General features: G+C 40.7%; 1 protein-coding gene across 2 annotated transcripts in view; it reads left to right on the top strand.

The window, feature by feature from the left end:
• The window catches only part of map7d1a (MAP7 domain containing 1a), a 40,328-nt gene extending 14,358 nt beyond the window's left edge, over nucleotides 1-25,970 (top strand). Inside the window, exons 2-19 of one of the 2 annotated variants that reach the window (XM_062422295.1) lie at nucleotides 1,521-1,721; nucleotides 4,776-4,844; nucleotides 5,542-5,562; nucleotides 8,339-8,502; nucleotides 8,838-8,949; nucleotides 11,752-11,856; nucleotides 13,148-13,270; nucleotides 13,388-13,533; nucleotides 13,889-14,019; nucleotides 15,324-15,562; nucleotides 16,366-16,606; nucleotides 17,162-17,342; nucleotides 18,384-18,488; nucleotides 19,977-20,027; nucleotides 20,117-20,177; nucleotides 21,807-21,888; nucleotides 22,272-22,504; nucleotides 24,976-25,970. In XM_062422295.1, coding sequence (XP_062278279.1) covers nucleotides 1,521-1,721; nucleotides 4,776-4,844; nucleotides 5,542-5,562; nucleotides 8,339-8,502; nucleotides 8,838-8,949; nucleotides 11,752-11,856; nucleotides 13,148-13,270; nucleotides 13,388-13,533; nucleotides 13,889-14,019; nucleotides 15,324-15,562; nucleotides 16,366-16,606; nucleotides 17,162-17,342; nucleotides 18,384-18,488; nucleotides 19,977-20,027; nucleotides 20,117-20,177; nucleotides 21,807-21,888; nucleotides 22,272-22,504; nucleotides 24,976-24,986 — 2,276 coding nt within the window. In that variant the 3' untranslated portion in view covers nucleotides 24,987-25,970. The remainder of the gene's footprint in view (nucleotides 1-1,520; nucleotides 1,722-4,775; nucleotides 4,845-5,541; nucleotides 5,563-8,338; nucleotides 8,503-8,837; nucleotides 8,950-11,751; nucleotides 11,857-13,147; nucleotides 13,271-13,387; nucleotides 13,534-13,888; nucleotides 14,020-15,323; nucleotides 15,563-16,365; nucleotides 16,607-17,161; nucleotides 17,343-18,383; nucleotides 18,489-19,976; nucleotides 20,028-20,116; nucleotides 20,178-21,806; nucleotides 21,889-22,271; nucleotides 22,505-24,975) is intronic. The other variant, XM_062422296.1, reaches the window with a different exon arrangement.
• Nucleotides 25,971-27,055: the final 1,085 nt, after the last annotated feature.

Below are 27,055 nucleotides of genomic sequence, written 5' to 3' on the forward strand. Positions count from 1 at the left end.
AGAGCACATCACTGCCCAAGGAATGCTTATTTAATAGTGGCATGCTTTGACAGGGGAAACACAAAATGTTGTCTTCCAGTTGAACTCTTTCATAGACTCACACAGATTCTGCCCATCAGGCTTCATCCAAGTCAGGGTCATCGGTAACTGCTTCCATTTCCCAGACTGATGACAGAGCTTTTCCATGTGCCCAGATGAGCTCAGACAATCTTTGCCAAGAGGCCTGATATCTCACTGAATGCTACTAAGCATCTATAGCTGCAGTGGTGAGAAGCTGATCTGTTTACTTGGCCGAAGGTTGCTCATGCAGACTTTTGTCCAATAATAATCAGAGTTTTACTCACAAGGGAGCAAGTCATTTGAAAAAAAAGGCCTGTTTCCAAGGGGGTTTATGGCTTAAGAAGCACACCGCACAATTGCATACTCCATACAAAGCTATAATCAATTCTTTTTGAGGTTGCACAGCATTGGTCTCGCTCCTCATTGGTTCTCTTATATGCAAACTGTTGAATAGCACAGCATTTGTATAGTAAATCTTTAGTGTGCTCACTGTCTCTCTGTGACAGCCCCCTACTGTCTGTGTTGTTTTTAGCCAAAGTCTGAATAATTTACAGCATGTTGCCCCAGTGTTTACCTTCAGAGACTATGCAGAAGAAACTGCTCCAACATGGTTCCACAGGGAACGCGGAGGTACAGTGCTGAGTGGACAAAGCCAAGTGTCCCTCCCATGAGGGTCTTTGTTTGGCCGTCAAAGCCTGGGCAAACTAATGTTTGAGTAGGAGAATCAAGTTCAGCTGCCTGCCAAATGTGAGTCATGGTGCTCTGAGTGAAGCTGCAGTCCCAAAAAACAGCCCAGCCATTCTTTTGATAAGAAACCTTTAAAAACTGTGGTAGCCAAATCGCTACTTCTGATCAAAAAAACAAGTTTGACCGATTGGGACGGTGATCAATCTGATTCTGTTTCCCTAAGCAAATTCATTTCACCTCAGTCGAATCATCGAGATGCCAAAAAGCAATTACTGCGTTTTGTTCTGCCAGAGAGTTAGGCCATTTGCTCAGGCCAGTGTGCCGATAAATCAGTCGTGCTGCAGAGAAGTGGTATTAGGTGTAGAGTTCAAGGAGTAAGCTTAAGACCTATTATCTTGTGCTTCTGAACAAATGGTGTAATTTGCATCAGATAATGTTGCTCAACAACTGAAAGAAACGTTGTACAGGAACAGAAGAGCTTAGATTGTTTCTTCTGTGGTGTTCTGCTTCATTATTGTTACAGTTTTGACATTTGAATTATCAATTTGAACAGTTTCATAAGAAAAACAGTCTTCTCTTCTCTTCTCTTCTAGCCACCCTTCACACTTGATAAATGCAGCTCTTGAGGAAGTTTACGTCACCCACACTAAACTCTTTCATAGGCACAGCGGTGAATGGAATGAGGACCAACTGGTTGAGTTTCATCTGTGTGGTTGTTTTACGTTTTACCTTGTCATTTACTCAATAGTTTTTTATTCTTTGTCTTTGAGCAGGTCCCCAGTCAGAACTGATCACAAACCCCACAAGGCCTGATCCAGAGGGGGAGAGCAGCCCCCTGAAGAAAGAAAGCACCCAGAGAATGGAGTCCCCAGTTAAGAAAGATACAAACCGGAGATTGACCACCCCTACAAAACCTGATGTCATCCCTCGATCACCTGGATCACCAGCTTCCCCTTCTCTGAAGTCGAAAAGAGGTAAAGGCAAACAGAAATGTTGCTTTAAAGTATTCATGTTATGAGTTCAGTTCCTTCAAGGTGAAACTTGTCATGGAGGCTGAATGTGCACAGACACAAAGCTATGCTCTGATAATGGTGCAATACGTCTGCACTCTGATGGAGTTAGGTCAGCTCTCTTGAGGCAGGTAATGCTTTAGTATTGAAGTAAAATTACCACATGCTCTCAGACCTGAAGCTAAATCCAATAGAGTTGCTGCAGTTTATTTTTAATCATTGGAACAAACATGGAACAGAAGCTGCTAAGCGGAACTAGAAGATTTCAGGCAGAATTAAATTAGTAAAGAACATGTACCAGTAAAATATGGACAAATGAGCTTTGTTGGTAAGTGGGTGGCCAACGCTAGTCACTGCCATGCACCGGCCTGTAATGAAAAGTGGGCTGAAGGAACGTGGATAGGAATCCCATTTCAATAAGTGATGCCAAGAAGGCATTTACTTTGACCTGGTAGTTGCACCATAGCTGTTTCCACAATGCTACCACTGGAACTCCTTGCAGCCATTGGCTAACAGTGCATGCAAACTCTAAAGGAACATGTTTGAGGGTTTGGGGAGTGTAAGCCTCTTTTCTCTCTCCCCTTTATTCTTTATCCATTAATCCATTCACTGTGGTCATGGTCTTTATTCCCTTAGCGTGAGGTGAAGGGGATAAACCCCCACCAAGCCCCAAACTGATCCTGAAATTATAACAGTACTGTCAGTTTGGATCCCTTCATATGACCTTAGCTAGTTTTCCTAAGTGATTTTTGGAACTCTTTGCCAAAGTTGAGTCTATTTAAGGGAAATACGTAGTTGAGTCCTTAGTCTCCTGATTCCAAAAGTGACCCACACTTCCTTTTTTCCTTCTAGTTCCTTTTCCGCTGTTTCCATAAAGCTCATTACTTAGGTGGCTTTGCAGCACGCAGAGGGGTATGGTGAAGATGAAAACGCTTTGTGGCTCCTTAATTAGTCAAATTGAATGGTGAGGCTTACTGCTGTGTTCATCATGTTTCAAACATTTTCCCTTGACAACAGAGATTTGCTTCTGTTGACCAGAGCCTGCTCGAATCAAGGATTGTTTCATACTTTTACAATTTATGATGTTTGTGTCAGATCAGAACAGCGAAAGAAACCCATTTAAAATATTGGGACAGTTTCCTTTTCCTTGTGTGTGTCCATTGGATCCATCCAGTTTGGGCTGCACATCACACTTTACAGCACTGCTGCTTTTGTACCGTGATGTAGAGGCAAACAAAACAACACAGAGCTGACATTTTGTGAAGATGCCAGTGTGTGTCCAGAGTCTGGGACCCAAACACTGCACCTTGCAATATTTTCTGTGCCACTCTGTTTTTTTGCCCTGCTTATGCTCTGAAGTTTTGTGCATGTGACATTGTGATTAATATGGCAGTGAGTTGCAGCATATCACTCTGTCCAACATCATCCACATGAGGTTTCCATAGTCCTATAAATATCAAAGTGGGTCAGAGCTTCTACTTAGGGGAGGCTGCATGGCAGATTGTTTTTGTGTTTCTGATTCACACCTCCCCCTATTAGATGTTGCTGAAGGATAAGTTGCTTTGTGTTTGATGAACATCTGGTCTGTGAGGATGTGGCGTAAAGACTCTAGAAACATCAAGACTGCAGCCTGTGTCATTGTTTCCCAGTGTGAAGACATTTTTTGTGGTGGTCTGTGCGAAATGTCGCCCCCTCAAACTGCAATTCTATGCAGACTTCTGAAAGAGTGAAGTGTTATAAAACTATGAAATAATCTTTTTGAATAGATGCCATTTAATTTGGATTGGCCACGTAAAGACAACTTAGGAGATATAGGATCATAAACTCAAGGAGATCACAGCCAAAAATTCTGATTTATGTTGCGAATCTGTATCATAGACTATAAGAGATATTTTCTCAGAGCATTCATTTGTAATCAAACACTTTGCTTGTTTTCATTCTTTGGAATTAATGTTTCCCAAGAAGTTGCACAAGCGATCATGAAAGGATGCTGCTTAAATTCTTGAAATGGCTCCATTCCTTGCACTGCTCTTGTCTCTTGGGTTTGTCTTACTGAGTGGTCAGGTATTTGGAAGGAATGTTACGTGAGAGCATACATCAGAGATGTCACAGAGAGATGAGATATATGTAAGAGCTCCCCGCTGGTCATACCATATCACAGTCAAACATACACACACATCCAGATGGCATAGGAGATGTAGTGGTTGTGCCACATGCTGCAGCTTTCAATTGGAGGAGATTGGCTTGCCTGCAGAGTTTTCTTCACAGTGGTAGCTGCCCTTTGAAAGCATCAGTGCTGAAATGTGGACTTTGCCAGTTTGCTGTCATTGTCTTGTGACACGCATTTGTGGTAATAAAAAGTAAAAGCCCTTGCCGCACTGACTTAAAAGCAATGAGGACAACATTTACTTATATTCATGCTTACCAGAGGGCAGGTGCATCTGTATTGCGTTAGGACAGTTTTGATGTGTTACTGAAAGTATTCTGACACAATGATTGATGGCAAAAAATTTGAATTAATTTGAAACTAAATGTTTTGCAGTTGAATTTAGTGCTTTATTGAAAAAAGACACTTTTTGATATATTGAATAAGACACGTTACACTTTAACTTGGGTAATTATATATTCGCCACATTACCCAAATTGCCCTTAAAGAATGATTCCATCTGAGGTGAGCTTGTCTAACCAACTTTAACCGAGTTCTTAGCAAGAGCTTTTCAGTTTAATCTAATTTCAGTTGTACATAAAAGTACAGCATGTCCAACACTGTGAGATGCAGTGCCAAAAATTCTCAGATATCAAATTCCTCTCATGATGTGCTGGTGTTGCAGAGGGTGCAAATTTGAAAAAAATGTGTCTTAACTGTTCGTTTTGACCTTGATCTGTAGAACAAACATACAGAAATGTCAAGATTTGTTTATTTTTTTCACTAAATGCTGTGTCTGAAAGCTTATCTGCCATAATTGATTGATGATCTCATATGTGCACTCTTTTCCTTCTTTTAAAAAAAAAACCTAGACATCATGAAGTCAGAGGAGAGGCAGCAGCTTGCAAAGGAGCGCAGAGAGGAGAAGGCCAAATATCTGGGTAAGTGGGTGCGAGGACAAACCTTTTACACAGGGAGAGAGCTCCCCCTAGTGTTGGGGTGAAAGTGGTTGTTATTTTTGCTTTGCAGTTGTGTTGCTTCTGGGTTGGCTATTGGCTGCAGATGGCATGAACATGTAGCACAAAAACATGGAGAGGTCTGTGCTTCTGTACATACCTGTCTGAACTGAGCAAAAAGCCAAGCCACTATTTTCTGCATGCATGCTCAAATTCTCACGAGCCACATCAAAACATTTGCTTATTGTATGTTTGAGCAATCAGTGCTTTAGCTCACCTCTGCACTAAGATGTTTTTTCATACAGTTTCAACTAAAAAAAGATTTTTCTCACACTGACAAGTTCAATTTGTATTCAGTTTTACATTTTTTGTTGTGTGATGAATATCTCTTATGACTTTTTGTTCGATATTTGCAAGAGCGCATCAACAATTTCCCCCAACTTTATTTGATGCTTTTTGATCAACTGGAGCAACATTTCCTCAGTGCCTTGTACTTGGCCCTCATAACAAGTGGCATTGCTATAATTTGTCAGTTTGTATTATGTCTTATTGGCCAAGTCCTTTATATTTATTTTCGTTTAATGCATGGCTGTCACGTTATCACCCGGCTACACGCTGGTCGTGCACTGCTTTGCATGATTGACAGTTGCCTATGTCTTCTCTCTCACCCCTTCCACTGCAGAAGAGCTCAGCAAGTTGCAAGGTAAGCCACTCACCTATGTGTATGTGGTGATGGTGGTGGTGGTGGTGGTGGTGGTGAAAGCCCATTTTTTGATCATTCTGTTTGGTTTAAAGTTCAGTAGATTCAACTGGAGCTGGGCAATCAACCCAAAACTACTTAAGTTGATATATATGTTAAAAACACTTCTCATATGACATTGAGAATCATCTCCTTAAAAATAACATCTATTTGTACGCTGTGCCTCATTTTGCCTTTCCTCACTTCTTCCTTTAAAACAAAGCTGCACCTTTATTTATTGTCAGTTTTATTATCGTCAAGATAAAGACTACATAAAAGCATTATTATATTGAGTTTTGGTCATATTGCCCAGCACTAGAGCCGTTTCATTCATTTAATCCCCATGATGTTACTTTTTTTTTTTTTAAATCATGATTGTCTTCTTATTCTTTACCATGAAAATCTAAACTAATTATAACCTTTCCTCTCTCTGAACATCATCAATATGTCTTTTATAGATTTCATGTAGCAATAGACTGATATACATAACCAACCATTATGTGTAAATGACTGTCGTTATGGTTGTTAAACAGAGAGTTTATAGAAGAGGACATAGCATGACTTTAAACTTTGTTCATCCACACAAATTTTGTATTTAAAGATAACATGTTTGTACCACATTCAGCTATAATTACAGTCTTACTTGTGAAAATGGAGGGTTCTAGCTTGACCTGCACATTTGCATATAAACAACTTTGTAAAGCCAAATATAAAATATGTAGTTGTTTAGATACAGAGCTGAGTGGTGATGTATTTTGACATCATAGATACGATATAGAGTGTTTACTATGGAGGTCTTACAGGCTATTATCTGCATGTTGGATGTGGTGGATAGAATAGAAAATCTAAGTTCACTCATAATCATGACGCTGGATTCTTTAAACTGTCATACTCATACTTTCAATGATGCCTTGTAGTCTAATCCAACTGTGTGTTTGACAGCAGTGAGATGAGTTTGACATACTTCATAGCGTGGATCATTCTAATTGGGTGATCACTGGGGCATGCCAGATGGTGCTGCTCTGATCTAATACTCTACTACAGACTTGGATAAAAATAAGATCCTTCCAAAGCTTGTGTTTACAATATCAGCTTAGGTCCTGCCCAGGAAGACTTAGCTTATCCACCATCATCAGTAGTATTTCTAGTTCAGTAGTAACAGTGCTATGAGTAGAAAATCCCTATGTATTCTATCTTTTAAATTATAGGGTCTTTGTTACGTTTAGTTCAAGCTTTGAGAGACTTGGCTGCAACTGCACAGAAGCTACTCTCCTGTCTTATCCGTCTGTGGTGGCATGGTATAAATACTTAATGTACCACGGAAAGAGCAGCCCTCTGTTTCTGATTATTTAATGTAGGTTCTGACGCTACTTGTCAGCACTGAACATTGTCAGGAGAGAGTTGAAGAATTTAAAAGCGTTATTAGCTTGAGATATTTAGAATCGGACATCAGTTTATCACTTGAAGCCCTGAAATAGATACATAAATTACTTATAATGAATGGCACTCTGAGAAAATTGAAAACACTGAAATCACTTAGACCGACTCTCTTCATAATATAGTGCGACGACCAAGCCCCCAGCCAATTTCCTACCTATATCGTGGAAAACAATTACCAAACACTCCTGTCCAATGGGTCACATTCAAATATTACATCAGTGAGTGTCACAAACTGCCATTTGATTTGCCTGAAACACTGTGCACAGTTTTTGCAATAAATATGCAATTTAAAGGTTTCCCTTAGGAGTGGATGGCTATAATCTATTTTAGCAAGCCTTAAACATCACGTATGTGGGCGGTCGAGTCAGTTTCCTTTCCTCTCTCTGCTCTCATCCCGACACAACGAGTGAATTATGAAGCACTTTCCACTGCACTTTCCCCTAAAGCTTTATATCACTGGAAGGTAAGGATGTGGCTTCTCTCAAAACGAGGCCATCAAGTTGTGATGAGCTAAGATACGCACTGCAGCAGATATTCGTTTGCTGCAAGGTGCTGGCAAGCAGTGCCTCAGTATAACTCAGCTTTTTGTTCCCTTCCCAGGCAAAAGCCGAACTGTGTGTCTCCCAATAAATTTTCACCCCTCTAGCTTCCGGCATCTCTGTAATGATCTGTCACAATAATCTAAAATACACAACCGGTTGCTTTTGTTGCATCAAGTGCTTTAGAGAACTAAGCCTCGCCTTCTTGCAGAGGCTGATACTTCATAGAGGTTTTATGGTGACTTGTGTACACAGCAAGGCAGCTGCATAAGGCTTCCTTACAGCCTCTTTGAAGGGCTCAGGGATGAGGAGACGATTTCCATATCAAAGTGTGTGCGGTTTATTGAAGCTGACGTGGAGGCATGTCGAGATTAGTTTGTTATAAAAACTTAAGAAGTACTGTATCTGTCTCACTTGGCATTATACAGTATTCTGTGGAAAAGTCATGTAATTGAATGTATTTTACAAACACAAAGAGGGATGAAGAGGTATTACTTTTCTTTATTATTTTCTTCAAGATTCAAACAGGATTTTTCTTTTGAAAACCAACTTATCAAAAGATGTTTTTTAGTGTCAAATAGGGTCTTTCGACTGATATAACACTACTCTTTCAAGTCAGAACTGATACAGATCTGTCAAAGAATGAATCATTGAAAGAAGATACGCATTATAACCATTTAGAAACATGAAAGAGAGCACTTTGTCGAGTGCTCTTTTAGTCATTTCTTACTTTCCTGACAATGTCTTCTATCCAATCTTAGCTGCTAAAAAATCCCAGTGGCTGGAGAAGGAGGAGAAGGCTCGACAGCTGAGGGAGCAGCAGCTGGAAGAGCGCCGCAGGAAGCTTGAGGAACAGCGGATCAAGGCTGAAAAACGGCGAGCTGCCCTGGAGGAGAGACAGAAACAGAAACTGGAGAAGAACAAAGTATGTTTGGACTAGAACATGGGCTAGATTGAAAATAATGTCTTCAGTATATGATGCTTATTCAGCTGCAGGTTCCAAACCGTCACCGCCTTACATTTCTTTTTCTTTCCTACCATATTGGGCCTTGGGTTAAAAATGTTAACGCCCTCCTTCACAGGAATGGCAGCTGAACAGAGTCAGTTGCAGATGGGGGGGATTTAGGGTTTTGCTTAAGGACACTTCCACCAAGCTGGGTGCTTGAATTTCTCTCTAAACACTATTCCACTCCGCTCTGCATATTGTATTTGATGCATTAGACATCAACCGACTGATACCTGTTCCTTTATCCTTTCCAGGAACGCTATGAGGCAGCCCTCCACCGGTCTACCAAAAAGACGTGGGCAGAAATCCGGCAGCAAAGATGGTCCTGGGCTGGGGGCCTCAGCCAGAACTCTAGCCAGAAAGAAAGTGAGTGTATTGATTCAGCCCAGGTGCACATCCTCATAAAATCATACCCCAATAAGAGAAATCACTAAGGAATTACTGCCATCTATCGCAAATATCAACATATTTGATGCACATTATTATTGGTGGAATGAATGAGAACTTAATGGCGGTAGATTCTGTGTTTTTATTTATTTTGGATTATAAGTGCAGTCCATTTACCATCATTACTGGCTCTTCAGTACAGTACAGTATCATTCACCTCAGTAGTCCATCAGAGGAACATTATTTTAACATCAGCATGCTGTCATGCAACTCGCTACTTTCACTGAAGATCCAGCCCTTTTTCTATGAAACAAATCTGATAAAAACAATAATATTTTTTTTTTCTTTGAGGGTAGAGGCCTGCTGTTACATATTTGTGGAGGGTGATTTTCTAAAATGTGTTTTTATGATTGATTTTATTTTAATCAATTAATCATTTAGCTTGTAAAATGGGGAAATATCTATTGCATTTATCTACCACATGGTGGTGTCTTTTAATTTCTTTGTCCAAAACTGAAAAAAGCATTTAATGATGAATGATCAAAAAATATCACAGAGAAGGTATGAACAACCATGTTTCTCTCTCAACTGAATCATTTGGTAGCTGTGAAGCGAAGAAATGAGTGAGTGAATGAATGAATGGGTGAGTTTATTAGTGGTTAATTAATTGTTGCCTGCTCCTCATTCCTGAAGTATATTTCTTATTTCTTTGTTAGGTGTACAGTATAGTAGGCACACTGCCGGGTGATGTTGGCAGGCATGCTACCCAAACACTTGGACAGCACTGGAGGTTTAGTTTGTTTATATTTGAATCTGATGTGCCTTTGCTGCATCAGTCACAGTCCTCTATCTTGATACACCATTTCCTCTGCTAGCTACTGCAGCTATGTCCAAGCAGTCTGTTTGTCGCCTAAATATCATTTCAGAGTCATTAGCCAGCCGACCCATCATGACCACACAGTATCGACCACACAGTGAAAATGTATTCAGCTCTTTTATTGCAACAGTTGCAGTAAGCAGGCTTCTACAGACAAGCAGCAAATTGAATATGTTATCTACTAATGCATCATTTTAATTGATTAATGTCCTGAGAGTCCAACAGCTGATGAAATCGGTGTCTGCAATAGCTGCAGAGTTTAGGTAATACTGTAGAAACTGTGTGTGAACACTGCAGCTTGATGCTTCGCTTCCTTTGTGTCATCCTCCCGACTTAAATCTGAACAGTCTCATGTTCCATCTCATGTCATGTAATCACCTCTGCCATATGCCAGGGGAATTATTGACACTCAAATCAATCTCTCCTTTCCTTCCTCCCTCAGCAGCTTTTCCGTCTGTGTGATGATGAAAGTAAACAAGCATTAACATGCAGCAGTGAAATGGATGACAGTTCTGGATGCTGTTTAGGAAACGCTGGTAATGCTTTTGGCCACCGTCAAAAGAGGACATTGCCTCTTTTACCGGTCTGGTGTGTTGAAATGGGGATTCATGCTCAGCCTGCAATGTTTACTGAATCATTTCTGGTGACATTTTGGGAAAGAGTAGGGTGCTCACTTGATTGGAATGTATTAAAGGGATATAGAATTGGGATGGATGCAAGGATTGTGCATGGATGATCTCAAGGATTCAATGTTTTGCGCTTCTTATGCTGTAAGCCTGGAAATGATGCTTGTTTCCAAACAGTCACTTTCCATTACTTGTTTGGTTGTCTGTGTTCAATGGGATTGCATTTGTGGTTTTAAAAAAAGTGATCTTTTAAAGGTGTTTCTTGAAAATATTTGGTGTTTTTGAAATGGTATTGTTGTGAAGTAAACAAAGTAGTCATGTGCACATTCACAAAGCCTGAGCGGGTTAGGTGCTGAATGCAAAACACAAATAAACTAGATACAAGGAGTACACAACACTGAATCAGAGCTACCATATTGCTGTGAAGTAGGCATAAACTTTTGTTTATTTCTCAAATTTCTCGAACGACTTTAAAGTGTTTTAATTACAGTCAAATTCAAAAAGCGTATACTGTCACTTACCACAATGGAGGTGAATGGGTTGTGGATTTTGGCGCTCACTGCACAGAAGTATTTCATTTAGAAAACTCAACAGCGACTTGTTTTTCCAGAGGCAATGTCCCGGTTACTTTGGATAATCCTCAACACTCGCAGCCACCAGTTTTCAATGGATCTACTTTCTACCAAAGAAAAAGTGCCAATGGAAACAGTTGACGGCGTTTTGTGTGGTTTATCCAGGGTAAACAGGGATGTTACTGTTTCTGGGAAAAGATGTTGTCGATTAATATTAAAATGTTTTTTTTTTTCAATGCTGTGTGCACCACAAATTAAATTGTATTCACTTCTATTTTATTGGGGTTGCAGCAGAAATCTCAGATACATTTATTTCAAAAACGTGAGCAGATAAACACTGTTTTTTTTTAATGCAAGTTCTGTTTTTGTAATTTGGGTGAAGGGACTGTTTGTTGTTTTTGATGCACATGTTTTGTGCTTTTAATGCTAACGGCTATTTGACAGATGGTGCACTGCGTGTGTGTACTGTAGAGCAGTGGTTGATGTTGTTATAGATATATATATAATGAAAGCATACAGGAATCTGCTCTAATGGGGGTTTGCTCACATTACAAATGCATTACTGTAGTTGCCTTTACAGCGTGTGGGTGTATGTTTGTAGAGGCATTATTCGAGCGTAATGCATGACGCAACACGAGTTCACGCTCTGCCTCTCAACCATGTGACCTGTGTGAACATCTGTGTGGCGCTCTCTTGGCTTCTTTAGGCAGATGCTCTGTGTCAACGGTCAACCTGCCCAAACACGTGGATTCTGTTATAAACAAGCGACTCTCCAAGTCCTCCGCCACGCTCTGGAACTCCCCCAGCAGAAGTAAGGCAACATCTGGAATGCCCCCTACCCGTTTAATTGTGTCCATCACTCCTCCAATGCCAAACACTCCTCCGAACCCGTCCATCAGTGTCATCTTTTTTTTTTTTTCTTCAGTTACTTCTTCCCCTTTCTGATTTCAGTCCCTTTCCTGTGCTTGATGGTTGACAACATTTCCATCTTCCAAAACCACTTCTTTTTTTTTTCAACCGCCAATAATTTGGTTTGAGGTCTTGTTTGACAATCTTTGCATGCTCATATTTTTATGAGTTATGTACAGTGCTCATATTTTGTTCTCCTGTCTTGTCTCGTGGTTGGTTCATTTTGTGGTGATGGTCATTTCATTCCTGGTGTTGTGTTTTTTGTATCGGGTCCTTCTTTGCTCATTTTCATCACAACGTATTGGACTGTGTCAAGAATTAATTGATGATGTGGCGGGTGTGATTTATAAATGAAATATTTCTTTCAATCAACCTTTCCTTGTGCTCAAGATGAGTGCAGCTCTTTTTTTTCAGGTCTGATGTTAACCAGGTCACGGTGTACTCCTGCAAAGAAGGAGAAACTTCTGAGCTTGAAAAAAGTAGTTAGTGAGTGAGTCAGCATTTTGTAGGAGATAATGTATTCTGAAAACTCTCCAGTGCAGGTACTGTGCTTCTGTGCAGCTGGAAAAAATAGATGGGTAACAACTCTGTCTCTCTTGTCACTTTCCTCTCTACCACCCAAAACACTTAGCACAACATCACTCTCCTCATTACACTTTAAAGCCAAACGCAGAGTTTATCCTCCAAATAAATGCTGATGAGTCTCTAGTCTTTACTCCGCGGCTTGTACCCTCAAGTCTGTGGTTATAAATAACTGACTCAGTGTCTAGACCTGCATTTCAAATAAATCTGTCTTGGGTGGTACCACACCAGCCCAAGGTTATAGTAGAAACAGGGCTTATTTTCTTTCTCCCCTTTTCTTGTAATGTCTCTGGGTAGCACAGAGGTGTCTTATTGGGCTTTTGTGTATTCGATTGGGTTTTTTTTTGAGTTTCCAGACACAATTCTACATTTGAGCGATGACCTGAGACACGGCTTCTTTTCATTCTGCTTTGCTGAAAGTTTCAGACATCAGGTGTTGTGTGTGGGTTATGAAAGAGAGAACTGTACAAGTACTCTGCAAATATTTTGGTACTTTGGTTTGGGGCATACTACAGAGCTCCAGTTCAACTGTGAACATCCATTTAAGACATATTTTTGAAGCTACAGTAAAATAAAAACCTACTTATCAATCTATTTTTCTTTACCTGCAGCCCGTAACCTTGCACTGAGTCCATGGGAGAGCAGTATAGTGGACCGGCTGATGACGCCCACCTTGTCTTTCCTCGCTCGGAGCCGCAGTGCTGCCAGTGTCCTCGGCAACGGCAAAGATGGTCGTAAGTTGGGGGAAACACATTTTTCATTCATATAATAAATGTCAAACAGTAAATGTTTTACAGTGCGCTGCTGTGTGAACGTTGGCAAACTTTTAATGAAATTTCCCTCCTCTTCAGACTCTCCTCTCTGTCCCCGCTCGGCCTCTGCCAGTCCTTTGACCCTGTGCGCCCACCAGCCCCACCACCGCTGCTCCGACCGCTGGCGGGTGACATCCAGCACACCAGACATCACCCAGCGCCAGCACAGACGGAGCTCCACACCTGTATGTCTGCCAAATTAGCTTTTACTACATATTTTTCACTCACAGCCAAGCGTAGTTACAGTCCTCTCTAACAAGAGACTCATAAGTAAGCCTTTTTTCCCAGAAGAAGAACGTAGCTAAAAACCCATGAAATTGAAAACAGATGATTCTGTTTTTACAAGTGGGTTTACCATTCACCCAACCTTGAGTGTAAATGTAACAGTGAGACTGGTGGATTGTTCTTTAGAAACTATTGCTGAGAGCCAAAACTGATCCCTGACCATATTTCCTCTTTACATATAACATATCTCTTTTTGTATGACTGAACCATTGTTTTAAATGAGCTTACATCTTTTCATTCTTTGTATTTATACAGATGGACAAAAACAAGAAAGAAAAGAAAGACAAGGAACGGGAGAATGAAAAAGAGAAAAGTGCAATCACTAAAGAGAAGGTGCTCAAGAAGAGACAGTCTCTTCCCAGTATGAGACACAGACCAGATCCAAGGTAAAACATGTCGTTTATTTCTTTTCATTTTTACTTCCTATACTTCCAATTCAGTTCACCTTAAAATCTGTGTATTAAACGTATTTCTATTTTATTCATAATTTTAAAAGTCTGCTGATTCCCCCTCCTTTTTAAAAGATTTACCACCAATTACTGATTGCAACTGCATCTACCACAACTCTGATTCTGATAGTAAATAGTCTATAATCACAGCAGAGCTGAAACATTCAAGTGATCAATCAATGACAAATTGATTACCCAATTAGTCAACCAATAGAAAATGTATTGACTACCATTGTGATAGTCGATTAAATCATTTTAGTTTTTCAGGTAAAACTTCCAAATATTCTCTGGTTCCAGCTTCTTAGATAGAAGCATTTTCTGCTTTTCTCTCTTTAATATTATCATAAATTAAAAACCTTTGTGTTTTGGTGTGGTTGTCAGACAAAACAAGTCATTTGAAGATCTGGCTCTGAGAAATTAAAATGAGCATTTGCCACTACTTCCTGACACTTTATTGACAAAATGGTTAATCTGTTGTTTGATAAAATTAATCCACAGTTTTATCGATAATGTAGATATTCTTTCATTAAACCCTAACCGATCCATAAATCACATAGGTCTGGGTTAAATATGAACTCGGTGAGCACAATAAATATATTGTCTGCTGGGCAGGTGTAGAACTTGGCTCCAACCACACTAAAAGCGCCATATAAAAGGTATATATTTTAAAGCTACAATCTCTAACCTTATATTATTGTGAGTAGTAACAAGGTTATCCTCAGATACCCTTGACCTACAGCTTGTTTCTGGTCAACTGGGTTAGCTCGAGCGACCATGTTTATGTCTGCATGCGTATTTCATGCACTGTTAGAGCCTAAGACTAAGAGGGAAAGATCTCAGGACAAGTGGTAATTTCCTCTCTTATCCCCTGGCCTCAGAATAAAGGGCGTCCATGACAGATGGGAAGAGAAAAAACAGTTCTTTTGACTCAACAAAAAGGCCACGAAGGGGCTTGGCTGAGCTGTCAGTGCCAAAGGCCTAGAGGAAAAAAAAACCTCTTCAGCATAATGGATGTCTCTCCTCCAAGTGTTGCATTGCCTGTGTAGTGCTGGGGTCCTGACTGATAATGCACTTTAAAAGATGATGCAATGTTTGTGTACTTTAGTGAATTCAGGCTTTTTCAGGTCATTTCAAACAAACATGTCAGCCCACGTCTTAAATGTGCCCAACTTGGTTTAAATATGAGAATAATTGTTTCCCCTGGCCCTTACATTCTCTCCACATATTTTACTGTCTTCCAGTCCTAGTCCATTATCAAGACAACGGCCGTCGTCTCCAGCCACACCTAAGGGCAGAACTGCCTCTCCCAGCTCTGCTGCCTCCCCAAAGCCTACACCCACACGTGGCAGCCCGTCGACCCCTAAAAGCCGGCCCAAAAGAGCCAGGACCCCTGCCAGAATAGACCATCGCACCTCTTCCCCCGTCCCCCGAGAGAGAGTGAAGGAGCCTCGCAGGTCCGCCACCCCCGAAAGCAGAAAGAGTGAGTACTCTAAGAAGTGATGATATCAGTAATTTTTGTCTGGATTGAAATGCTCAAGCACTAGTCAAGATTTGCTGTTCATAGTTACAGTGAAGTGAAACAGTAGCAATTAAGTTTGAATTGTTCCTAGTCATAAGCCTTTTCTCCAAAAAAACATGTTTCTTATATTTATTCGTTTCTTTAATGGAGCATTGTTTGGCCAGCCATTTGATCTTGTGTCTCTGTATTTTGGGTTGCTTCCCTCCATGGCTGAGTCATACTGTATTTTTATCTCTTTTTTTTATTTTTATTGTCCAAAGAGTTCATTACTTTCTCTGCTGTCTGGCTTGCTCTCCTCCTGTGACTAAGCAGAAGAATAGATCCAATGGAAAAATTGAACGAGCCTCTGGAAAATCTGTATTTCTTTCAAGCAGCAGTAAGCAAAGATTACCATCAGACTTAATTAGGCATGAAAACAAAGGCAGAGCCACACGCAGCATCATCATGGTCTGCGTCGGCTCTCGCACACGATGCTAAAAGGCTGAGCTAATCAGCCTTAATTATGCAATTATCAGCCTTGAAGTTCTTAGACTGAAGCTATAGCTGTTTACAATTTCCAGTTGCTGTTGACAGTATGGAGACAGTTCATGTGAAGAGAAAATATTAATAAAATACTCAATCAAAATCTTATTAATAATGATTGATACGTTCTCTATTGAGAAAGCACCACTTTAAGAGTCACTACATGTAGGTAAATATGAACACATTACACATCACATTAAGGGTTTTTTGTCTCACTTTATCGCTCCTTTTTCCTGTTTTAGGCTCTCCTGTCACTGCCATATCCTCAGCCGCTTCCACACCCCACACAACCACCGCCACTTCCTCCTCACCTGAGCCGGTCCACTCAGCGGCGTCACCTGCACCTTCTCCATCGGCCAAGCCCATGGCAGGCACCAACAATCAAGAGGAGGCGGCTCGCATCCTGGCTGAGAACAGGCGGCAGGCCCGTGAGCAAAGGGAGAGGGAGGAGCAGGAGCGCCGCGAACAAGAAGAGAAGGAGAGGTCAGAGGGGTTTAACATACCTCAAAACACAGTCAAAGATCTGTCAAGTTCAGTAACTGTGAAAGAGATGAAAGGAATCTGTGAAAGTAATTCCCTAGCTGTGTTCTCCTGTAACTCTTGTAGGTATTTTAATAGTGCAGAACAAAGGTTGCTGAGGACGTTTGGCGGTTTCTTACAAATACAAAAAGGAAATCAGTAAAACTAAACATGAAGGCTCTGTGCATTATGACAACACATGCATATCTGAATGAGACCTCAGTCAACACTGACTGTATAAGCGTTAGAAATATGATACCCTGTTAGCTGATTCTGACCACAGTGAGACTATTTACAGCCTGGGAACTCCTGTTGGCTCTCATACGTCCAATTGTTTCCATTTCCTTAAGGAGTTTGTCCGTGCTTCATGATTAAAGTCAGTTTAGCAAAGATATTATAAACTGAGGAGGACATGTCCTGTCAGTAGAATAATTAACATTTTAAACTGTGCACTACAAGATTTTGGTACATGGTTTTGTGGAAAATGCTTATCCTCAGCCTCCTTTCCATCCTCTTTAGGATCCTGAGAGAGGAGCGAATAGCGAGGGAGGCAGAGGAGAGACGTCTAAGGGAGGAGGAGGCCCGCGCCATGGCCGAAGAGCAGCGGAAGAGGGACGAAGCCCAGCGTTTGCAGGATGAGAAGGAGGCTGAGGAGAAAGCCAAAGCTGAGCATGAGGAGAACCTTCGCCTGCAAAAACAGGTAAACTGTCAACAACCAGCATGCAGAAAAAAAACACATTAAGTAATGGTAATTGTAATCATAAGGTTTCCCAGTCAGGTGCTGAGAGAACATGGAAGGTGTCCGTAAGGTTGAGTGTAAATATAGTGCAGAGGACAGGCTTGGATAGTCAGATAAGGGTAAAATGAAATTGCATTGTGCAATTGTGGTTTAGGCCCACAGCAGTGATAACGACCATCAAACACCACTGTGACAGTCATTACTGCCTGTCGAGTAAAGGTCAAACACACACATGCATACTCACTGCATCCTCACATCACCTCCAGGCACATCAACCATCACACTACTAACATACACCTTTTCCATCTTAACATATGGAATCATATCATCACATATTTACCATCATGCCATAGCAACCCACCTCACACTTTGGTAACGTGCTTGTCCGAAAACACAGTCCAGTATTTTCTACGTCAGTGGAATGTTGTTCTCCTTCAAGGCAAATATTTACCCAAACTGGTGTGCCAGTAGCTACAATGGCTGTATGCTTTTCATTTTTCAGTTGTCAAATAACCTGTAAGAGCAATATTGACCCTTCCTGTGTTTGAGGATGTTGCTAGGGAGAACAAAAGAGGACGCAGAGGAGAATTATCAGAACCCAATCAAACAGGAAATGTGACTGTCGATTACAGTATTTGTTTATCATGTAGATATTTGACATGACCAGCTCTGGCCTTAATCTTTGCTCATAGTCTGGTATCCAGAGCTTTGCCACCCCCTTGTGGTCTTTTACAGAAGTGACACGTGTGGTTAAACACGATCCAATATAATTATGCAAAGGCTTGAGAATTGTATTTCGCTTTGAATGTCTCACACAAGGCTGTAAATGTTAAAAATAGATTCTTTTGGTGCAGGAAAATATCTCTTTTGTGGTTGTAAACAAAAAGTGCAGGGAGCAACCACACCCTTGTTACGTAAAAGGTATGTCATTTTGGCTGAAGTTTATGTTCCCCCTTCTGCAGGCATTAAAACTGCTGTTGGATTCTTGCCTGTGTGTTTCAGAAAGAAGAGGCTGAGGCTAAAGCCCGGGAGGAGGCGGAGAAGCAGCGCCTAGAGAGGGAGAAACACTTCCAGAAGGAGGAGCAGGAGAGGCTGGAGAGGAAAAGGGTGGGCAACACGTCTGTTCTCCAACGTTGTTCTTTCAGCCAGGGTTTAAGTTATCCATTTCAAAACGGAAATGCACATTTTCCAATCATAACAGCAGAAGCTTCATTCTCATATCTTTGTTCCAGGACTGTCTGGAAGAAAATAGCCTCAAAATCACCCCTAGATTTATTAAATTAAAAGTAGTAGTACTTAAATTACTAAAAGTCAGATCTGCTCTAAAATCCCTTTGCTGCAGACGAGTACGTTTTAGAGTAACAAAGAATCATTTCTGTAGTCAATTTACTAGAAGCTCTCAAGAGTTATTATATTCTCGGTATGCTCTCTCTGTGGTCTGTCTCTTGACACAACAATGCAGGCCCTGAAACCAAGATGAATGATGTTTTTGACTTATCCTAGATTGACTGTCTGCATGCCATGATCTCACAAGGCTTTGTGTGTGTGTGAGCAAGAAGCTATATATAAACACTAATAATGGAGGCCTCTCTGTGCCACTCATCTGTGTGTGTGACCATGGCTATCTACTCTGAGTGTACCACCCACATCCACAGTAAGCTAATGTTTCTGTATGCTAGCAAAGCCTTTCTTTCCCTTCTCATCTTCTCTCCATGTGTGAAAGGCCTCTTATCTAGGCGTGCCAGGCCTGGCTCAGCCAGCCCAAACCTGGCTCTGTGCTGAAATTAGCCTACAAGAACAGCATGTCCTCTGCCCCAAAGACTCACTACATAGTCACAATGTACTACAGTGTTTGACTCTTTTTGCACTTGTTGCACGTGTTGTCATCTTAACAAAGGGACGACTTTTTTGATTTGTAAAGAAAATCTCAGTCCTGAAGCAGACTTTTAGCAGTCAAACTATATGCCAAAGCAATAAGTGTATGAGTTGCCTATGACTAATCTTGCTTCACTTTTATGAGTGGCAGCTGCACTTATGGTCTACTTGTCGTACTGTGTCCTCAGATGAAGGTCGCGTCATGTATCAAACTTCTGTCTTGTGCGCATACAAATTATGCATGTGGGGAGGCAGCACAGTCTATTCTACTCTTCACTATTCAGCCATCCTACACTGTTCCAGCTGAATACACAAGTGCTGCTTCATCACTACTGACACAGCCCTCCACCTGGAGATATTGCAGCCTCAGCTTGACCCTGTAGATTTACTTCAAGCTTAATGGCCTTCTCAGCTTAAGAGACAGGACAGGAAAACCTTTCAATAATAAACAGCCTAATATAAAAGTGTGTAAGCTCAGTCGAGCCCTCTAAACATCTGAACACATATTTTGCTATGGATGCTGTGTGAAAAATTTACATATTTAATAGGTGTTGTGAAAACTGAAACCTTTACTTCTCAACTTTATAAACACACCTGCCTGGATCCATTACAAACATGCATATAAAACATACAAACAAACTCTAATAGGGTAAGCTTTGGTTCTGCCATTGGAAATTTCCCTGATCTTATGATCTAATGCCATCTTTTCTCCTTTTCCAGCGTCTGGAACAGATCATGAAAAGAACACGCAAGACAGATGGAGGCGACAAGGTACGCTTGCTTTCACATTTTAAGCACAACAACAAGCCATCACTTAAATTTCCACTGAAAATATCTGAAATTGTCTCTGATCTTCACAGAAAGAGGCTAAGTCCTTCCCACTCGCACAAGTCCATGACAAAGAGGCAGAGAGCAGCAAAGGTAAGCAGAACATTACTGTGGGCTGGTCTGCCTTTTACAAAACATCCTCAGTGTTGGAGGAAATTCATTACTCACTGCAAGCCTTTAATCTGCAGGAATTGTTTTAATTGATCTCCCATTAATGCATTGTCTGAGTAGTGATTTTTTTTTAAAGTGAATACTTTTTGGCCAGCTGGTTCCCAGAATCCACTGGATTCTAATTCTTACAGCATTGCAGCATTATTGCAGATTAACTCATTTTACCCAATTATATGACACCAAGTCTCTGCTTCTTTCACTTTCTCCATGTGTTATAATAAACAAATTCACAGGTATCTGTTGGAGTTTTGTGATTCACATCACAGCATTTTGTATAAAAGAGGTATTAGATTATATCTCCACCTCATATCCTGTGCAGCTGCAGTTTGAGTTCTTCTCCTCTGTACAATAGGACCCATGTGTGTTTGCTTGTTGTCCAAGCCCTGGGACTGAGGGACTGAAGAGGAAGAGTGTGCTCATGGCAACAGCCTGCAGCAGCTATCAAATATTTACTTTTGACACAAGTAATACAATAAGGATGCATGTCACCATTATTCAGTTTCCCAACTTCTAATTGTAGAATAATTCTTGTCTTGACACAAATTGACTAACATTTAAGCATATATATGATTAACACACACACCTTCATTGTCTGAGCTTCCAAATCACATACAGCAGATGATGAAGAAGAAGGGGACCAATGTGGTGTGGGAGATATGCTGTTTGTGGCAAAGTTCCCCAGTGCAGGAAGACATTAGCCAGCCACTGATGTGGTCAGAGGACTGGCAGGCGTGCCTCAATTGTAGTCAGGGGTGTGGAGAGCTGTCTCAACCACAGCCATGTCCTGAGCAGAGATGAGTGAGGGGATCTGGACTATTCAGAAAGGATACACTACGAAAATGTGGCGTCCCTTTGCTGTGTGTTAAAAGACTGATTCACTGTATGTATTAAAACAATTGTCAGGTGCCACAATGAACAATGACACATGTTGCATGCTGTAATCATTCCAGGCTGTTCATACTGGCCATTGAGAGTTCCTTTCCTGGTGCACTTACAGTGTAAGTGATAGGGGGGACACAGTCAACAGCCCTCCATTCATGCATTAATGTATTTAAACGTTTATTTGAAGCTAATATGAGCCTTTAGCCTTCCAGATTAGTCAAATCAAGTCCATGTCTTTCAAAGCTTCTGTCTGCTTAGTGCCAAACTCCCTCTTTTTCTTAAAATCCTTCCACTGCAGCTGAACAGGAAAACACTGTCTGTCAAGACACAAAGAGGGAATTCTTTACTAAAAAGACTGTTACTGTGGAAGACTGTGGATTGATTTGATTAACTCAGACTGCTGAAGGCTCATATTATCTGCAGATAAACCTTTCAATACATTTTTGGGGATCAGTATGAACAGGAGGAATGATTATAGCGAGCAAAACTTGTTTTAATGTCCATACAGGCACCTGACTGTTGTTTTAAGACAGACATGTGAGCATTAAAGTTTCCTGACACGTGGCATTTGTCACACTGTGGTTGATCCTGCAGGGTAGGGTGGCATTTTGTGTGTGTCAGCTTGTTTTAAACACTGGATTCATGCTTGTTTAACTTTGTATTCTTTAGGATCTGCCGACTACCAGCCAAGGCCTGATGTCAACCTGCCCAATAACAAGACAGAAAATGGACAAACCAATTTCAACGAGAGGTAAAAGAAAAAGCTCCTTTTTATCAATTTGAAAGTTCCTTGCACGTATATTGATGTAAGACCACCATGAACAGTATAAAACTTGTCTGCCAGAAAACCAAGCCGGCAGCTGACTACTAATCAAGTCTGCCTGCATTGTTGTAAACCTCAGCGGAAACACAAGAAGCCACACAATACAGACCCACAGTAAACAGTTATAATACTGGGAGAATGATCTGTTATTTATTTCAAATGTTTACTCTTTGTATTTGAACACGCTTCTGAAAGTAGATTTGAAAGACTTCTGTAATTGTACATTGAAAGAATGAGTCATTTGCTTTATGAGTCATTCTGACCCATTATAACTCTAACCATATCCTGCTTTGTATTTCCCCCCCTTACAGCCCCTCAGTCGTGGTTAACGGGGTCCAACCCTCCAGACAAGAAAATGGTTTATCCACTAAAGGAGACACTGCCCACTTTGAAGAACTCATACATCTCGCCAACCATGGCAACACCACCAATGGTGCACGGGACAAGTCTGAGACCACCATGTCCACCGAGCCGATCCTCACTTTCGAAAGTGAGGAGTCATTCATGATAAAAGCAGGCCCCATGAAGCCTCAGCATGTTGCAGGTACTAAATAATTAACTTAACTTCCTAAACAGATACAAAGGACTTTACATCACACACAAGCCCAAATGACGGCATATTGGACCGACTGGAGGAACATTAGACTTAGAGCTAGGAGGTGATTAGCTTAGCTTAGCACAGAGACTGGCAGCTGGAGCAATCAGCTACCCCGGCTCAACACAGAGTTAAAAAAAAAATCCACATACCAGCACCTGCAAAGCTCACTAAGTAACATTTTGTGTTTTATTTTTTTAATCCAAACACAAACTAATATGTTAAAACATTTTGTACTTGCAGTTACATCCTGGAGTCTTTTTGTAACTGTGAGGTCGTTATGTGAACAGCAGGGGCGCTCCAGATGAACTGTTGTTTGTCAAGAAATAGTTCCATGTCAGAACAAACATAAAACATCTTAATAGGTGAGCTTTAGTTCTGGTATGCAGATTTTTTTTTTTAAACTTCGAACAGAGCCAGTGTAAATCTTTCACCCTTTACACTAAGCTAAGATAATTGATTTTGTGAGCCTAGATAACTGACTTTGTGAAAGGCAATACCATTTATGAGAATCATATTGCCTTTCTAATCTAATTTGTGGCACAATTTCCAAATATATAAACGATTTATTTAATATGTTTCGAATAAAAGGAACCGAGAGACGATATACCCACTGGATTGTGTTCTCGTCTGTTCCTAATAAAAATGATCTGCAGACAGAGTCATGGTTCACTTGTAACAAGCGTGTGTGCTTATTTGCCCTGAGCTGGTTTTACACTTTGAGAAGTTCACATTACCCAATAAAGACTGCAATATAAGGTCCCATAGTTAGTGCTGTTGTCCTTGGCATGGAACGACAACGAACCCAAACTTGTACTCCATCTAACGTGCAGGTCATCACTCTGATGAGACTGAATACCCCCTGGGGAGAGGATGGTGTGGCATGAAGACTCCACTTACACTCACAAAAGGGTGGAGATGGGATATGGATGAAATAGTGCAGGGAAGGGTGAGGAGAAGCTGGGTATCTTTATACTGATGACAGCTTTTACTCAGCAGCCCCACCGACTTGGGCTTGCACCCAGTGTGGAATTCCTAGAATGTCGGACGCCGATGAGGAGACCCTATCCACAAGTACCACACTGCCAGGGGTTAGAAACAGTACTCCGAAGCAATTAAGCACCGTCTCACCCCCCCTCTCAGGGGCAATGTCAGCAGCACCTCACTCTTCCCCCTTCTTGCTGGATCTTATCTTTCACCTGTCAGCCTGAAGACAAGCCAGCTACCATAAATACTATGTTAAGCAAACAAGACGATTCTCTTTGCTACCCTTCTCATGTCTTTCCTGAAATCATATTTTACTTCCTTCATCTTTACTTCAACGCTTAGAGACATATAAAAAGTGAACTTTCTCATTTTCACTCTTGTAAAGCTGGATACTTGAGACGACTTTGACCTGGCAAGACCTTTATGACTGGCTATGATTGGTAATATTAATATGTGAGACTGATTGAGTGTTACAATGTAATTCCATAGGAGTGCAGTTTATTTTAAGGCATAAATCCAGGGCTTATTTGAATGTTCATACTTGTTGATGTGAGCGTGGCCCTTGCCCTCCATGGCCTCACATGCGGTGTTGTCAGTCAAATATAAACCTGCTTCACATTTGAAAGGATTGGTTTACAATTTTTCAAGTCCGTCTGAAAACAATGTTCAGGTGCCCATATGAACAATAAAAAGGGTTTTACATGATATAATCATTTGGTCTGTTTGTACTGGCTGTTTAAAGACACATTAGTAAGAGAAAAATATCTACAGTCCTGGTTTTGAGTAAAAATATATTCCAAAGTTTATTTGTAGCTAATATGATGTGTCAGCGGTCTAAAAGGTCAAATCACATGGATATCTTCTAAAATAGTAGTAGTTGTTAGTGCAGATTTCTTCTTTCTGCTCAACAGGGAAACAATATCCAGGGAAACAAAAAGAGGGAATTTTGCTTTATATTTGGAAGATATTAACTTGATTTGACTAACTCAGACTGCTAAAGCCTTTAAATAGCTTCAGATAAACTTTAAAACACATTTTTTTGCACAAAATTAGATCTGTGGATTTTGTTCCCCATTATTGATGTTGACTGTTGTTTTAAGGCAGACTTGAAAATTTGTGAACTTGTCCCTGAACCGCATTTGACTGTAAAAGTCCTATTCAATTTCAGGTTTCACTTGAGTCTCATGGCCTTCTCATCGTTAACAGGACAGTAAAAGTTTATGGGTTAATGCATACTGCAACATGTTCAACATCCTTTTGCATTCACAGTTGTCACCAGGTCAGAGGTTAACGGAGCACGTCGTTACTCAAATCAAACAGGGTGACTTGGTTTTGGCTATAAACTGGGTTCTTGTTTTGTCTGTTAGCATTTGTTGATTAATTCTCAATGGCTGCTGCTCCTTTTAACCCTTTCCTCTCTACCTCCTTCACAGAGGTCCTGTGACATGTTCCAGTGTTGAAGTGTTCGTCGCCTTAGGCCACTGACCTTTTTCCCAGCGCTCGCATGGGGAGCCCTGTGACCTGTGCCAGTCAACAACCTTTTTTCTAAGCCCTTAAAAGCAAACATGCATCATCATTCTCTGAAGACAAGGGGGCCACTGAAGATAATGACAAAGCATCAGGACGCAAGCAACAGACAAGACAGGATTAAAGGTGTTGCTGCACGCAACACAGGTGCATCAGTGTTAACATTTGTAAAGATCTTTGTGGCACCGATACCATGCACCTTATTACTCGACAGTATCATCCATTGTACATTACAGTACAGCAGAGTAATTATTATGATAAGCTGAAAAAGAAGTGTTTGTTTTCTTTGTTCTTCCGTTTAGTATTTAACTGAAAGAGAAATATAAATGACTGGGTACATTTTTGTGAATAATGTAAATGAACTTTGTGCGATGGACAAAGGAGATGAGGGTCTGCTGGTTAAAAGTTGTATGAAAGGGAGCCAGTTTATGCTACTCTGCTGTGAGTGGACCCTCTTAAGTAAAACCCAGGTATTATACACATCCTGGTCTGTAAAAAGCTACCTGTAACAGTTTGTAAAGTTAAACTGAGAAATTTGGAAAGAGATTTGAAGTTCAAATGCAACAGCTTCTCACTGTGTGTAAACATACTGCCTGTTCATATCCAAACCTGCTCAGCTATGATTGATTGTATGCAAAACTGGATGTAATAATGAGTGTGCAACCTTGACAATTAGGATACAAGAAGTCATATATGTATGGTCACTAAGCCCCACTATTTTACAGTTAAATCTGTTTTTTTTTTTTACATGTGCAGCATGACTGTTTTCTCTCATTTGAATTGAGATTTCACGGACTCATATGTATTTGAAATGCAGGTGTGTGTATATGCTATAAATATATTTTGATGTGCGTTACAAGGTTAGTGGGAGTCTTAAGTCTTATTAAAGACAAGCTGTCCAGTCTGTGGTCTTGTCATCTATTTGTCTTGAATAGTAATAGGTTTCAGATATTATGTGTGGGACGAGAGGAAGAGATACAGATGTCCTGAATTCAGGGTTGAATCTCAATGTTCTCAAAATTCAATCTCAACAACATTCTTGTCTTCATTAATCTATAACAGGCATAAGAATTGATCATTTGTGATTCATTTTGCCAGTGTGGGAATGCTTTGTACTTTAGTTTCATTTATTTACTTCAAAAGCTCAGTACAATGACTGTCAAGGGGAAATATCTGTTCTCACTGAATGTAGAGAAAGACAGTGCATGCCACACCACAGGAAAACAGATTTGGAGATGGTAACAAAGGCTCGTTGTTGATGTACAAGGCATGCAATTTGGCTCAGCTGTCCATAAGGAGTTTGGGTCTCCTTTTACAAAATCCCTGCAGGGGGTGCATGCCACTCTAAAGTATCTGCTGCCCCCCTATTTACTATAATCTAGTGGCCAGTGGGAGGCCTGGCACTTGCTCACTGTGTTTCCAGCCCTCGAGGCAGCTGAAGTGCATTGCGAACACGATTTATGTCGCCTTCTACCAGACACTACGACATGCCGCAATGATCATCATGTAGAATTTATGTGATTTAAATTACTTATAGCTACTTATGAAATATGACTGTAGTGGACGCCAGAGAGTGAAAGACTACAGCTTAACTTGCCTCCAACCTCTCAGTGGGCTACTGTACATCAGATTTGACAACCATGCAGCAGGATTTTTTTTTTTTTTATCAAAGTGAAACAGAAACATGAAAAAGGCTGAAATATATTACTGAGATATAAAGTAAGTGAAAAGTGTATTCTTTGAAGCTACTGACATAATGAAACATGGCAGTTTTCATTGGAAACAGTGTTAATCCTACAACACCACTAGTCCTACATATTATCCCTCAATCCGCCAAATGCTGAGCAGCTGATTGGAACACCAAACATCTTCCAGTTCTTTGACTTGTGAACTAATGGGGTACTAATATGACTAAGAGATTTACAAACACATCACAACATATCGCTCACAGGTTCAATTTGCAACAGCTATGGCTTTCCAAACTTC

The sequence above is a fragment of the Scomber scombrus genome, chromosome 7, assembly GCF_963691925.1.
Source record: "Scomber scombrus chromosome 7, fScoSco1.1, whole genome shotgun sequence".
Lineage (NCBI taxonomy): Eukaryota > Metazoa > Chordata > Actinopteri > Scombriformes > Scombridae > Scomber > Scomber scombrus.